Here is a 12,146-nt window from a genome sequence, read left to right as displayed (position 1 = left end):
GCGAAACATCTTTCCACACACACACACACACAAAAGCTGTCCAGATGACCTGACTGACCATTATTGGATTTTATACCTGGATGATTGAGCATGAACTTTGATGAAGCTCAACATCTTGATACAAGAACGACTTGGATAGCACAAAAATTGCCGAAGTAGGTTGTAAATAACAACAAAAATGCAGGAAAACAAACAGTATAATAATATTACAGTAATATGGTATTAAAGCGCATGTTGTAAACTGTAAACAGTTAAGATTTTTACTCTGATTCGTGTGCAGTAAAAATAGAATGAATTCACAGTAAAACTATAGCTCAATAACCGTAAGATCACTGTAAACATATATTATAGTGGTTCTCAAACTGGGATCCCCGGGGGGGTCCTCAAAAAAAAACAAACGTTTTTTTTTTATTGTTACAAGCACATAAATGTTTAACAACCCATTAAAATACACCAAAATGCAGGAAATCACATCTACTTTATTCAAAATTTTCTGGGGGAGGAACTGTTTGTTTATATAAAACTGCAATTTTTGGCAGTTCAAGTTAAAAACTGTGTTAATTAAGTGCGTCTTGAATGAAAACTACCCCGTGTTTAAAAGTATAAAAATTGTATTAACACTATTAAAGAGCAAGGTCTTAAGTATTTATGTTACACAAATATTTCCATTGCATTAAAGTGACAAATTGAAGAAGATTATTTAATTAACATGAGGGTTATGAGGGGGTCCCTGAACCCAAAAAGTTTGAGAACCCCTGGTATAAACCTTACAGTGGATAAATTCTACGGTAGATTTCTTACTTTTTAAACCATATTTAGTCTCAGCTGTTACTGGGATAAAAACAGTCATCTTAAATGGTTAAAGAGTTATATTAAAGCTGTCGAGGCGCTTTGTTGAAAGCTGGATTTGTAATATTTGTGGACTTGAAGACACAAAGTCAAAGTCTGAGTTTGTGAATTGAAAGCTGAAATGTTTAGGATCCTCTGTCCTGAACGCCGGCTGGACCTGCAAAACGTTCACGCACTGATCCTGGTGCTGGTGGGACAGCAAAGCAGTAAACCTGGTTCTTGAACGTGATGGGGGAGATGGAAGAGGGGAGAAGGTTAACGAGAAACAGTGAGGAAGAGGAGGAGGGATGGCGGTTCACAGGGAGGTTGGGAGGAGGGTGGGGGGACTACAAATACCCAGGGGCAGTCTGTTTCTCCTTCAGTGCACCTCTCTGCCGCAGCCTCTTCTGGTCCTCCAATATGGCCTCCTACACCTCCTCTGCCCAAACCGCCTCCTCATACCGTCGCACCTTTGGGCATGGTGCCTACGCCTCACCTTCCCTGAACCGCCCCCTGCTGGGCCACAGTGGAGGTGCTGGGGGTCATCTCACCTCCAGGGTCTACGAGGTGACCCGCACCAGCTCCACACCCACCTACAGGGTCTCCTCAGGCTACTACGGCAGGCCTTTAGGGACCTCACGGGCCTCCGTCAGCCGCTCTTACGCCGGCCTGGGGGAGACCCTAGACTTCAGCCTGGCGGACGCCCTGAACCAGGAGTTTCTGACGACGCGCACCAACGAGAAGGCCGAGCTGCAGCACCTGAACGACCGCTTTGCCAGCTACATCGAGAAGGTCCGCTTCCTGGAGCAGCAGAACCAGGCGCTGACGGTGGAGGTGGAGCGCCTGCGGGGCCACGAGCCCACGCGCGTCTCCGACCTGTACGAGGAGGAGATGAGCGACCTGAAGAGGCAGGTGGAAATCCTGACCAATCAGAGGTCACGCCTCGAGGTGGAGCGGGACAACCTGGCTGATGACCTGGACAAGCTCAAAATCAGGTGGGCGTGGCAACAAGTATGTGCGTCTGTCTCTTTAAGAGGAGGCGGGGCTAAGATTACAAGTAGTGTAATGGGAAGTAAGAGTTAGCCCTGCCTCGTTTAAACTTGAGGCGGGGCTTAGATTACAGGTAGTATTAAAAAAAGTTAGCCCCGCCTCTTTTAAACTTGAGGCGGGGGTTAGATTACAGGTAGTATTAAAGAAAGTTAGTCCCGCCTCTTTTAAACAAAAGACGGGGATAAGATTACAAGTAGAGTAATATAAAGTAAGAGTTAGCCCCACCTCTTTTAAAACAAAAGGCGGAGCTAATATTAAAGCTAGCTGAGCAAAAACAAAGCTCAGATTAAAGTTTTTAAACAAAAAGTTAGCAGGAAGTTTTAGATTTAGGTTAGGTAAAATGGTGTTTAAAAAAATATGGTCTTGACTTGGAGCACGTTAGCAGTTTCAGGTCTGAGGGCAAGAAATGGCCCTGGGACAGTTTCTTCATGGCTCGGATGATCTTAAATTACAACTAATCAACTTTACAACAAAACAAGGAAACCAGTAGTTTATGAATCAACCTTGAAGTGATTGCAAAATAATTTTTCAGTTTAAGTTTGAACATTTATTTCATGAAAAACAAAAACATCTACAACTCGGTCAGTTTTAACAAATAATGAGCTTACATTTGGCGTGGTAGTAGCTGAGAGTCATTCTCAACTCACACTCTGAGCACGGACAGATCGTGTGAGGTGGTGGGGGATTAGCATTAATTCAAGGGATGAATGTTTAAATAGTTCCCACGCAGGAGTCATAAAACTCTGTATCTACAAAGAAATAAATCTAAATTAAATTAATCTGCGACCTCATTAGTATCATAAAACCATTTAGACAAACAAAATCCTCTGGTTAAAGTTTTTTTTAAAATAATTTGAATAAACTTTGACAATATATACAGTGTATATATATATATATATATATGTATATACTGTATATATGTATATATTTGATGAAGAAATGCAAAGAGCTACACGAAAACTGAAAAGAAAGAAATATTTAAATGTCTGATCAAATAATTTAAAAGCTAAAGCTGAAAATATCCGAATAACCCTAAAAATAGTTGAGCTAAAGCTGAATAAAGCAAAAGAAAAAGCAGGAAAAAATTATTAATGAGCATTCAAAAAAAAAAAAAAAAGTACAAAACACGAGAGACCTGAAAATAGGTGAACAAAACCCAAATACAATTAGGCAAAAAGGTTAAAATAGCTAAAGAAAACCGGAAAATGGTTGAACAAACACTGAAAAAAAAGCTCAAAAATACAGAAGAAAAGCTAAAACCAGTGGAAGAAGCCCCAAAAGAAGGTGTGTGAAACCTGAAAACAGTTGAACCGTTGAAAAGAGGGAAAAAACTCAATCAAAGATGAAAATAGCTGAACAAAGCTAGAAATAATTGAAATGCTGAAAATAGTTGAACTAAAGCTGACAAAGGCAGAAGAAAATGCTTGGTAAGCACTCACAAATAAAACAACCTGGTTTTAGTCCAATAACCAGGAACCTCAGGAATGACAGAAAACTGACCCAGGATCAGAATGAATCTACACGGCAGGTTTTTTTTAACTTTATGTCCTAATGCCCTCTTTAATGTAGCTACTCTACTTTTTATGTATTGTCTTCCTGTATAATCCACTTCTTTCTTTCAGAGACCATCAAAGCTCTGAATCTGAATCTAATAATAATATTGTGTTGAGCTCAGATGTAGATTTTTAAAACGTCTTTTAAAAAAAAGTCTTCAGTTGATCCAAAATGCTGCTGCCAGAGTCTTAACTGGACTTAGTGGGAGAGATCTCTCCAGTTTTAGCTTCTCTCCACTGGCTCCCTGTCAAATCCAGAAATGAATTCAAAATCTTACTTCTAACCTACAAAGCTCTCAACAGCCTAGCTCCATCTGATATTACAGATCTTATTGTTTCATATTTTACTAACAGAGCACTTTGCTCTCAGACTGCAGGTTTACTTGTGGTTCCTAGAGTTTTCAAAAGCAGAATGGGAAGAAGATCTTTCAGTTATCAGGCTCCTCTCTTGTGGAACCAACTTCCAGTTTCTGTGAGGCTGACACATTGTCCAGTTTTAAGACTTTCCGTTTTGATAAATCTTATAGTTAGGGTTGGTTTATTATGCTGACACAGACTTAAAGCCCCCACATACTCGGGCGTACTTCACTCTGCCGAGGTCCGCACGTACTTGAGGCGGACTTAACAGGGACTCAACGCGGACGTCCACCAGCCATGTCCGCACAAAGATAAACTTTAATGGCCGCGTATGTGTACGCGGTGTCGCTCAATAAACTGCCCATTGGACGACTAGAGGACAAATGGACGTCATTTCCTTAAACGAAATGTTAAAATTGAATAGTTTTCATTTGATACTATTTCTATCTTAATGTGATTTTCGGCCTGCCATTGTGTATCTATTCCTCTCAAACCCAGCCGGTCGAAGCAGATGGCCGCTCGTCCTGAGCCTGGTTCTGTTAAAGGTTTCTTCCTCACGAGGGAGTTTTTCCTTTCCACTGTCGCCTTCAGTCTGCTCCTCAGATAATTAGATTATTATTTTATATATTTTATACAGGGCAGCACGGTGGCGCAACTGGTAGAGCTGCTGCCTCTCAGCAAGCAGGTCCCTGGTTCAAACCCCGGTCCAGGGGCCGTTCTGGGTGGAGTTTGCATGTTCTCTCCGTGCATGCGTGGGTTTTCTCCGGGTGCTCCGGTTTCCTCCCACAGACCAAAAACATGCATGTTAGGCTGATTGGTAACTCTAAATTGTCCCTAGGTGTGAGTGAGAGAGTGAATGGTTGTTTGTCTCGTTTGTCTCTATGTGGCCCTGTGATGGACTTGCGACCCGTCCAGGGTGTACCCCGCCCCTCGCACAGTGATTGCTGGACATGGGCACCAGCGACCCCCGTGACCCAAAATGGAATAAACGGGTAAAGATAATGGATGGATGGATGGATGGATATTTTATACATTTTCTGTTCAGTGCCCTGAGATGACTTCTGCTGTGACTTGGCGCTGTATAAATAAACTGAACTGAATTGAATATAGCAGATTAAAGGTGGATTTTACGTTGAAGGCGTGTTTAAAACGGTCCAGGTACGTCTGTGAAATTGTTTTTATTCAGTAAAGCTTGTTTCTCCTTAATGTTCGCTCAGACTGCAGGAGGAGATTCTTCAGAAAGAAGAAGCAGAGAACAACCTGGCTGCGTTCAGAGCAGTAAGTCTCGCCCACATCCCATGTGTTTATCTGCTGAACAAGACGGACACAGAAACATTCTGACAGGGGATCATGGTCTGGATGGTCCACCAACTCATCTGAGGCAGTAATTTCCATATTTGCTTTGTCTAGACTTGAATTCTTATATTTAGTTGCAATAACTTTATTTCTTCTCCATGCTGTTTTGTGGCACATACCATACCATACCATACCATACCATACCATACCATACCATACCATACCATACCATGCCATGCCATACTATTTTATTTATAGAGCACTTCAAACAGCGACAAGGCCAACCAAAGTGCTGTACAGACAGAACAACAGGCAACACACAAAGCAATATACAAAATGAGGTAAATCAGAATAAAGACATAAAAACGATGCAGATAATAAATATGACGACTAACCAGTGTGGAGAGTACAGGATCAAAACACAGATCATCTGGTGTTGCAAGCTACTGAATAATAGTGGGTTTTTAAATGGGACTTGAAAACCGAGAGGGGGGCTGTCTGACAAGCAGAGGCAACTCATTCCAAAGTCTTGGTCCTGCTACAGAGAAGGCCTGTCACCTCTGCGCTTAAGAAGAGTTCCTGGAACTGTGAGGAGCAACTGGTCCGCTGACCTCTGGAAACGTAGTGGGACATACGGTTGTAGCAGATCAGAGAGATGGGGGGGCAAAACTCTTCAGCAATTTGTAGACATACAGAAGTATTTTGAACTGGATTCGAAAGTGAACCGGTAGCCAGTGCAGTGAGGCCAAAACTGGTATAATGTGCTCTCTTTTGCCTGTACAGGTTAAAAATTGGGCTGCTGCATTCTGGACCAGTTGTAGTCGTGCAATGGAGGTCTGACTGATACCAAACAGGAGCGAATTGCAGTAATCAAGCCTAGATGTAATGAATGCATGTATTACTGTCTCCAGGTTATTTTTGGTCAATATGGGCTTCAGTTTAGACAGCCGCCTCAGTTGGAAGAAACATGATTTAACAATCATGTTTACGTGATTGTTAAGTTTCAGGGACGGGTCCATTATCACGCCCAGATCAGTGACTCTTTGTTTTTCTGATAGGGATAGAGTAGAAAGGTCGATGCAGTGGTTTGTGATCGTGTCATTGGGAGGGAACAATATGACTTCAGACTTCTTTTCATTGAAACTTAAGAAGTTTAAAGCCATCCAGTCCCTGATGTCAGCCAGGCAGTCGAGCAGAGGTTGAATAGAGCATGTACCATTAGGGGGAAGTAAATTTGACAGTCATTGGCATAGAAGTGAAAGGGTATGTTGTGTTTCCGGAAAATAGCACCAAGTGGCAGCAGGTATAAAGAGAATAGGAGGGGACCCAGGATGGACCCCTGCGGAACCCCCCCATTTAAGCTCTGCCACTGCAGAACTAAAACCCTTGATGGAGACATATCATGTCTAGAAGCACTTTTCCTCCTAATTCAAGAGTAAAATCCACATCTTAGTAACCATTCAACAGTTTGGCTGTAAAATGGAAATTGACAAAAGGTAAATTAAAAAGTAAGAGATCTATAAACCACTAGAGGGTGATCTGCCCATCCTGCTCATTGTTTACATCTGTGACGTCATGGAAGCTAAGATGGCGTCCAAAACAGACAACTGCTCACAGACAAACAACAGTTTAAAGAACAGCAAGCCAAACTGGATTTATGTCACAAATTATTCTTAGTATCTTTACAATAGCTAACTTATAATTAAAGTTAGTTTCATACAAAAATCATGGCTGATGTTATGGAAGGAAAACATATCATATAACTAATGATGGCCTAAAGCAGACCTGAAGTCCGTCAGTAATTAATTCATGATTTCATGACTTTTTAGCTGGTTGAATAATTATGACTTCAGCTAGTTGATGAATTTGTAACTAACTTTGTTAACGTGTAAATTGTGTGTAAGTCGGCTATGCTAGCTGCAGCTAATGATCAGTGTCTAATAACCTTAAAAAGTACATTTTCAGAATTCATGCAAAGACAGCAGATGAACTGTTAGTAGCGATAACAGCAGCTTGTACTCTTTAATAATTTGCACTAAATTGTAGCATGATTCATCCTAGTACAGCAAAGCAATATCTGCCCCAGAAGCTAATCCAGAAGCTAATCCCTAGCTAATCTACTAGCTAATTTAATTAACAACCATTACATCAGCTTTATAGGCTGGCTACTTTTAAACGGTTATATTATTAACTTCTAAACACACTGAGGTAAATAAGGAGATATGTTTTCTCTTCTGTTGCTAACAGCTTTCTGACATTTTTACATTTTATATGCAATATATTATTATTATTATTATATTACATACACTTTATTTTTATTTTAGATATTTTGACGTAGACAGCCTTTAATCAGAGCTATTTAGTCAAAAGGCCAAGTGCAGATGTTTGACCCTTTTGGTAATGGCCACCATTGCTGCATCACAAGGTCACCTGACCAGAGCGCCCTCTAGTGTTTTATATAAGTTATTGCAGCTGCTAGATCAGTTTTTTTTTTTTAGCAGCTTTTATTCAGGTTTTGGAGATTCATTTTGTTTACTGTAGTAATTTTCTTTGACAAATATTGTTGTTTTGATTTTCTAACCTAAGTGTCCAAACTGCTGCAGGACGTGGACGCTGCTACTCTGGCGCGCCTGGACCTGGAGAGACGGATCGAGACTCTGCAGGAGGAGATCGCCTTCTTGAAGAAGATCCACGAAGAGGTCCTTCTCCTCGAAACAAACGTTGTCGATCGTTCAGAGGTGTGGTGAAATATACGAGTTAGTTGAAAGCTGGTCGTTCCCCTGCAGGAGATCCGGGAGCTGCAGAACCAGATGCAGGAGACGCAGGTCCAGATCCAGATGGACATGTCCAAGCCAGACTTGACGGCTGCGCTGCGAGACATCAGGGCGCAGTACGAGGGCATCGCCGCCAAGAACATCGCTGAGGCCGAGGACTGGTACAAGTCAAAGGTCGGAGTTTCACTTTCCAACTCATCAACTCTGATGGAAAACTTATCGCCCGCTCAAACCTTAGCTTAAATCTTGAATCCGGTTGATGACAAATGTCAAACAGCTGTAGATGTTCATCTGATGGTTACTTTATAGGAGTTTCATTCTGACCCGTCCAGTGGTTCATGAGATGTTTTGCTAAAAGTTTGATGAAAAAAAATACATTTAAATCAACGGTGAGAGAAACAGCCATGAGACCACCAGAGGTCAGCAAACACAACACGGGATGTCTGAGGACTAGTTGTCTGTTTTTCAATGAAATAAACAAAACTGGTCAAATAAACCTAATAAACAATCCAAAAACACAAAACAAATCATCAAAAATAAAGAGACATAAAGATATTTTGAAACAATGAATACTAGGGAGAAGAAAAACCACTAGAAGGAGCTACAAATTACACACCAACAACAAGGAAAGCTGACATTCGACCTTTGACCCTGCAGGTGTCGGACCTGAACCAGGCGGTGAGTAAGAACAACGAGGCCCTGAAGCAGGCCCGGCAGGAGACCATGGAGTTCAGACACCAAATCCAGGCCTACACCTGCGAGATCGACTCCCTCAAAGGCACTGTACGTGAAAACACACACACCTGACCTCTGACCTTTGGTCTCAGCTCAACTTGCTTCTCTGATCAAACCCCAGAATGAGTCCCTGATGAGGCAGATGCGGGACCTGGAGGACCGCCACGGGCAGGAGGCCGCCTCCTTCCAGGACACCATCGCACGACTGGAGGCGGAGATCATCAACCTGAAGGACGAGATGGCGCGCCACCTCCGTGAGTACCAGGACCTGCTGAACGTCAAGATGGCGCTGGATGTGGAGATCGCCACCTACAGGAAGCTGCTGGAAGGGGAGGAGAGCAGGTAAAGCAAAACCAAAATCAGTCTTCATCCTTATGGTTTGTTCCTCATTTTGACGGCTGTGGGTCTCCACAGGATCACCCTTCCTGTTCAGAGCTACGCCACGCTGAGTTTCAGAGGTACGAACCCCCCTTCTGTGCCCTGAACACACCACGACAGAACCATACTTCATCGGTCAAAACGTTATTAAAGACTGTATTCCTCCTGACGCTTTCTGGTTCTGTTGGTTTAGAGACCAGTCCGGAACACCAGCAGCGTTCCTCCGAGATGCACTCAAAGAAGACTGTCCTCATCAAGACCATCGAGACCAGAGATGGAGAGGTAAAACCACCACATGTTACATAGTCCTCCTCTAACAACATACCCTACTCCTGAGATCTATTGGTAAATGGTAAATAGATTGTACTTGTATAGCACCTTTCTATCTGATCAAAATACTCAAAGCGCTTTACACTACAATCTGTGCCCTCATTTACCCATTCATAGAGCACTCTACTAGATCTATACAAAGAATGATCAGTGCTTTATCACATTCAAACACCGATGGAACACACATCGGAGGCAATGAGGGGTTCAGTGTCTTGCCCAGGGACCCTTGGACATGTAGCTGCTGGTGGAATCGAACACCCAACTCTTGCATTGGAGGACGGCTGCTCTAACCACTCAGCCACAGCCGCCCTTGGTATTGGTTTCACACAGGAACGGCCTTATATGGTCAAAACGTGGTCAAAGCTCCATTGGTTTTGATTGTTGGGGTTTTGTTTTTAGATAAAACTGACTAAATGTTTTGATTACCATTTAAACAAGAGCAAGTTACAACCATGGAACCAAGTTCCTAAGCCAGGGTCACCTGGACCTTGGTTTCAAGTTCAAGTTCAAGAATCTTTATTATCCCCGAGGGGCAATTTGTTTCACAGTCAGTAGTCACACAAAACACTCATACTAGACTAGACATTGAGACATTCAGTCTGTCCGTCCTACATCTGGGCAGCAGATACCTGCGTCCAGATGGAAGCAACCTGAACTCACCATGGAGTGGATGAACAGGATCTGCCAGAATCAGCCTGGCATTGTTCACTGATCTTGCCTTGTTCTTGTTCTTACATGTTAAAAGTCCAACCAGCAGAAGAAGGTGAACATTAAAAGAGACTCAACAAAACATGAACAAAGCATTCTCCTAAAAGTAGAATCAACGTTAAAACCACAGAGCTTCCGATAAAAATAGATTCAGCAGAATTCTGGCTGTTATTTGACCAGAGTTTAGTTAAATTAGTTGGTTTCTCTGAATGGACCTGACTTTTTAAATCAGAGTCCACAAGTTTTTAATCATGTTGAGTTTGGGGCTTTGGGAAGGCCACTTCAGAACCTTAAAGTTAGCCTTTCAGAACTCGATTCGGATGTGTGTTCGGGATTGCGGTCCTGCTCACTGTGTCTACGTCCATCTGATGATTCCAGGTGAAGACGGTGAACAATTTGGAGGTAGCCTTCTTCATGTTGTACCACAGCATGATGATACCTCCACCATGTTTGACACATGGCACTGTGTTTTTAGGTCTGAAAGCCTCACTTTGACTCCTCCAAAACATCCTTCTCGTCTTTGTGTCCAAACAGGCCGATCTTTGTAACTTTCTCTATGGATACATTTGACCCTAAATGTATCATTTTGATTCTGAGCTTCAACCACGTTAAACAATAAAACTAGCAAGTTTTTCTTATCGTCAGTAAAGAGTGTCCCAAAATTAAATCCTAAATGGAAGCTTCCTGGACAAATGCAACTTGTTTTCAGGTATTCAGCTGAATTTGAACGGTAAGCAGAAATGAAGACACGTTACAAACTAAACAGTAACTTTTAACACCTTCGTTTTGAATTTCTTCTGTTATTGTCACAAATGAATCTTATCGTACGGGTAAAGCTGTTTTTCTATTGTTAGTTTTCCAAATTTAATACGCAAACGAAAATATTTTGAATTTAACTATGATTTGTACTTAAATAGTCTATTAGGCACTTAGTTTGTTACATACTGATTCGCTTAAATGTTTGCAGTTTGAACTAGAACTCTGTATTGATCAATTTCACTGATTTTTACTTCATTCTGCTCTAATTCTCTGTTTGTTCCCGTTCTGATAAAAGTGTCAGATGTTCCTTCATGACAGGGTAATATCTAAACACATGCAGCATTAGGTGGGTCCTCAGAAAACTCAGATATTCCCGACATGTCCAGGCAAGTTCAGCTCAGGAGAAACTGAATGTTTTCCTTCGTCCTTTGGTCTTTGGCTGCTGTCCTGTTCAAACACGTTGCTCCAGTAGTTCTGAAAAGCATTTCTTCTAACTCAGCGTTCCCATAATGTGAAAAAGTAACAAAAATAACCAGGAATGTTGGGTTCCTGTAGTGAGACGGAGTGTCTTTCATGAAATTTGGTTGTTTGACAGGGGTTTGACGTTTCTGTCTAAAGCATAAAGGTTTTAACATAAGGGTCACTTGTGACCTTGACCTTTAACCCAGCGACCTTGAAATCAACAGGGATCATCCTTGATCCATGAGATGTTCAGCTGTATAGTCTGACATTTCTACGTTAAAGAGTTATAGATTTAGATTCCAGACTGTTTACTGACAGAAATGACGGACTACCGAGGGACGGCGCCAAACCATAATATGTTGTGTTAAAACGGACATATAAAACGCCACATGTCTTAAACAAGCTGCAAAGATCCATTAATTATTCATCCCTGCTCCGAGTCAGTCAGCCAAGTAAATACTTTTATAAAAAACAAAACAAAACACCCTTTCAGTCTTTTCTACTTCTTGACTTGTGCTTTTTCTACATCCTGACTAATGTTTTTCAATATACTGATTTGTTTTTCTACTTTCTGACTTGTTTTCCATCTCCTGACTTGTTTTCTACCCCCCGACTTGTGTTTTTCCACCTCCTGTCTTGTGTTTTGGATTTGGATTTTCTACCTTCTGATGTGTTTTCTATTTACTTGTGTTTTTTACCTTGTGACTTGTTTTTTTTTTTCAACTCCTGTTTTTCGATCTCCCGACTTGTGTTTTCTATTTACTTGTTTTTCTCCTTTCTGACTTGTTTTCCATTTCTTGACTTGCTTTCAATCTCCTGACTTGTTTTGTACCTCCTGACTTGTGTTCTATTGATTTGTGTTTTCTACTTCCTGACTTGTGTTTTCTATTGACTTGTGCTTTCCACCTCATGACTT

The 12,146-nt window shown here is 41.6% G+C and overlaps 1 protein-coding gene across 1 annotated transcript in view; it reads left to right on the top strand.

Moving 5' to 3' along the window:
- The first annotated feature begins 1,215 nt into the window (after window positions 1-1,215).
- Window positions 1,216-12,146, top strand: part of desmb (desmin b) — an 11,518-nt gene continuing 587 nt past the window's right edge. The window contains exons 1-8 of the mRNA XM_037696420.1: window positions 1,216-1,823; window positions 5,006-5,066; window positions 7,688-7,783; window positions 7,871-8,032; window positions 8,516-8,641; window positions 8,715-8,935; window positions 9,008-9,051; window positions 9,165-9,253. Of these exons, the coding sequence (XP_037552348.1) occupies window positions 1,249-1,823; window positions 5,006-5,066; window positions 7,688-7,783; window positions 7,871-8,032; window positions 8,516-8,641; window positions 8,715-8,935; window positions 9,008-9,051; window positions 9,165-9,253 (1,374 nt within the window). The 5' untranslated portion in view covers window positions 1,216-1,248. The remainder of the gene's footprint in view (window positions 1,824-5,005; window positions 5,067-7,687; window positions 7,784-7,870; window positions 8,033-8,515; window positions 8,642-8,714; window positions 8,936-9,007; window positions 9,052-9,164; window positions 9,254-12,146) is intronic.

This window comes from Nematolebias whitei, chromosome 23, assembly GCF_014905685.2.
Source record: "Nematolebias whitei isolate Nwh7 chromosome 23, NemWhi1, whole genome shotgun sequence".
Lineage (NCBI taxonomy): Eukaryota > Metazoa > Chordata > Actinopteri > Cyprinodontiformes > Rivulidae > Nematolebias > Nematolebias whitei.
Note: the sequence above shows the minus strand (reverse complement) of the source record. Positions and strands in the feature narration are given on the sequence as shown.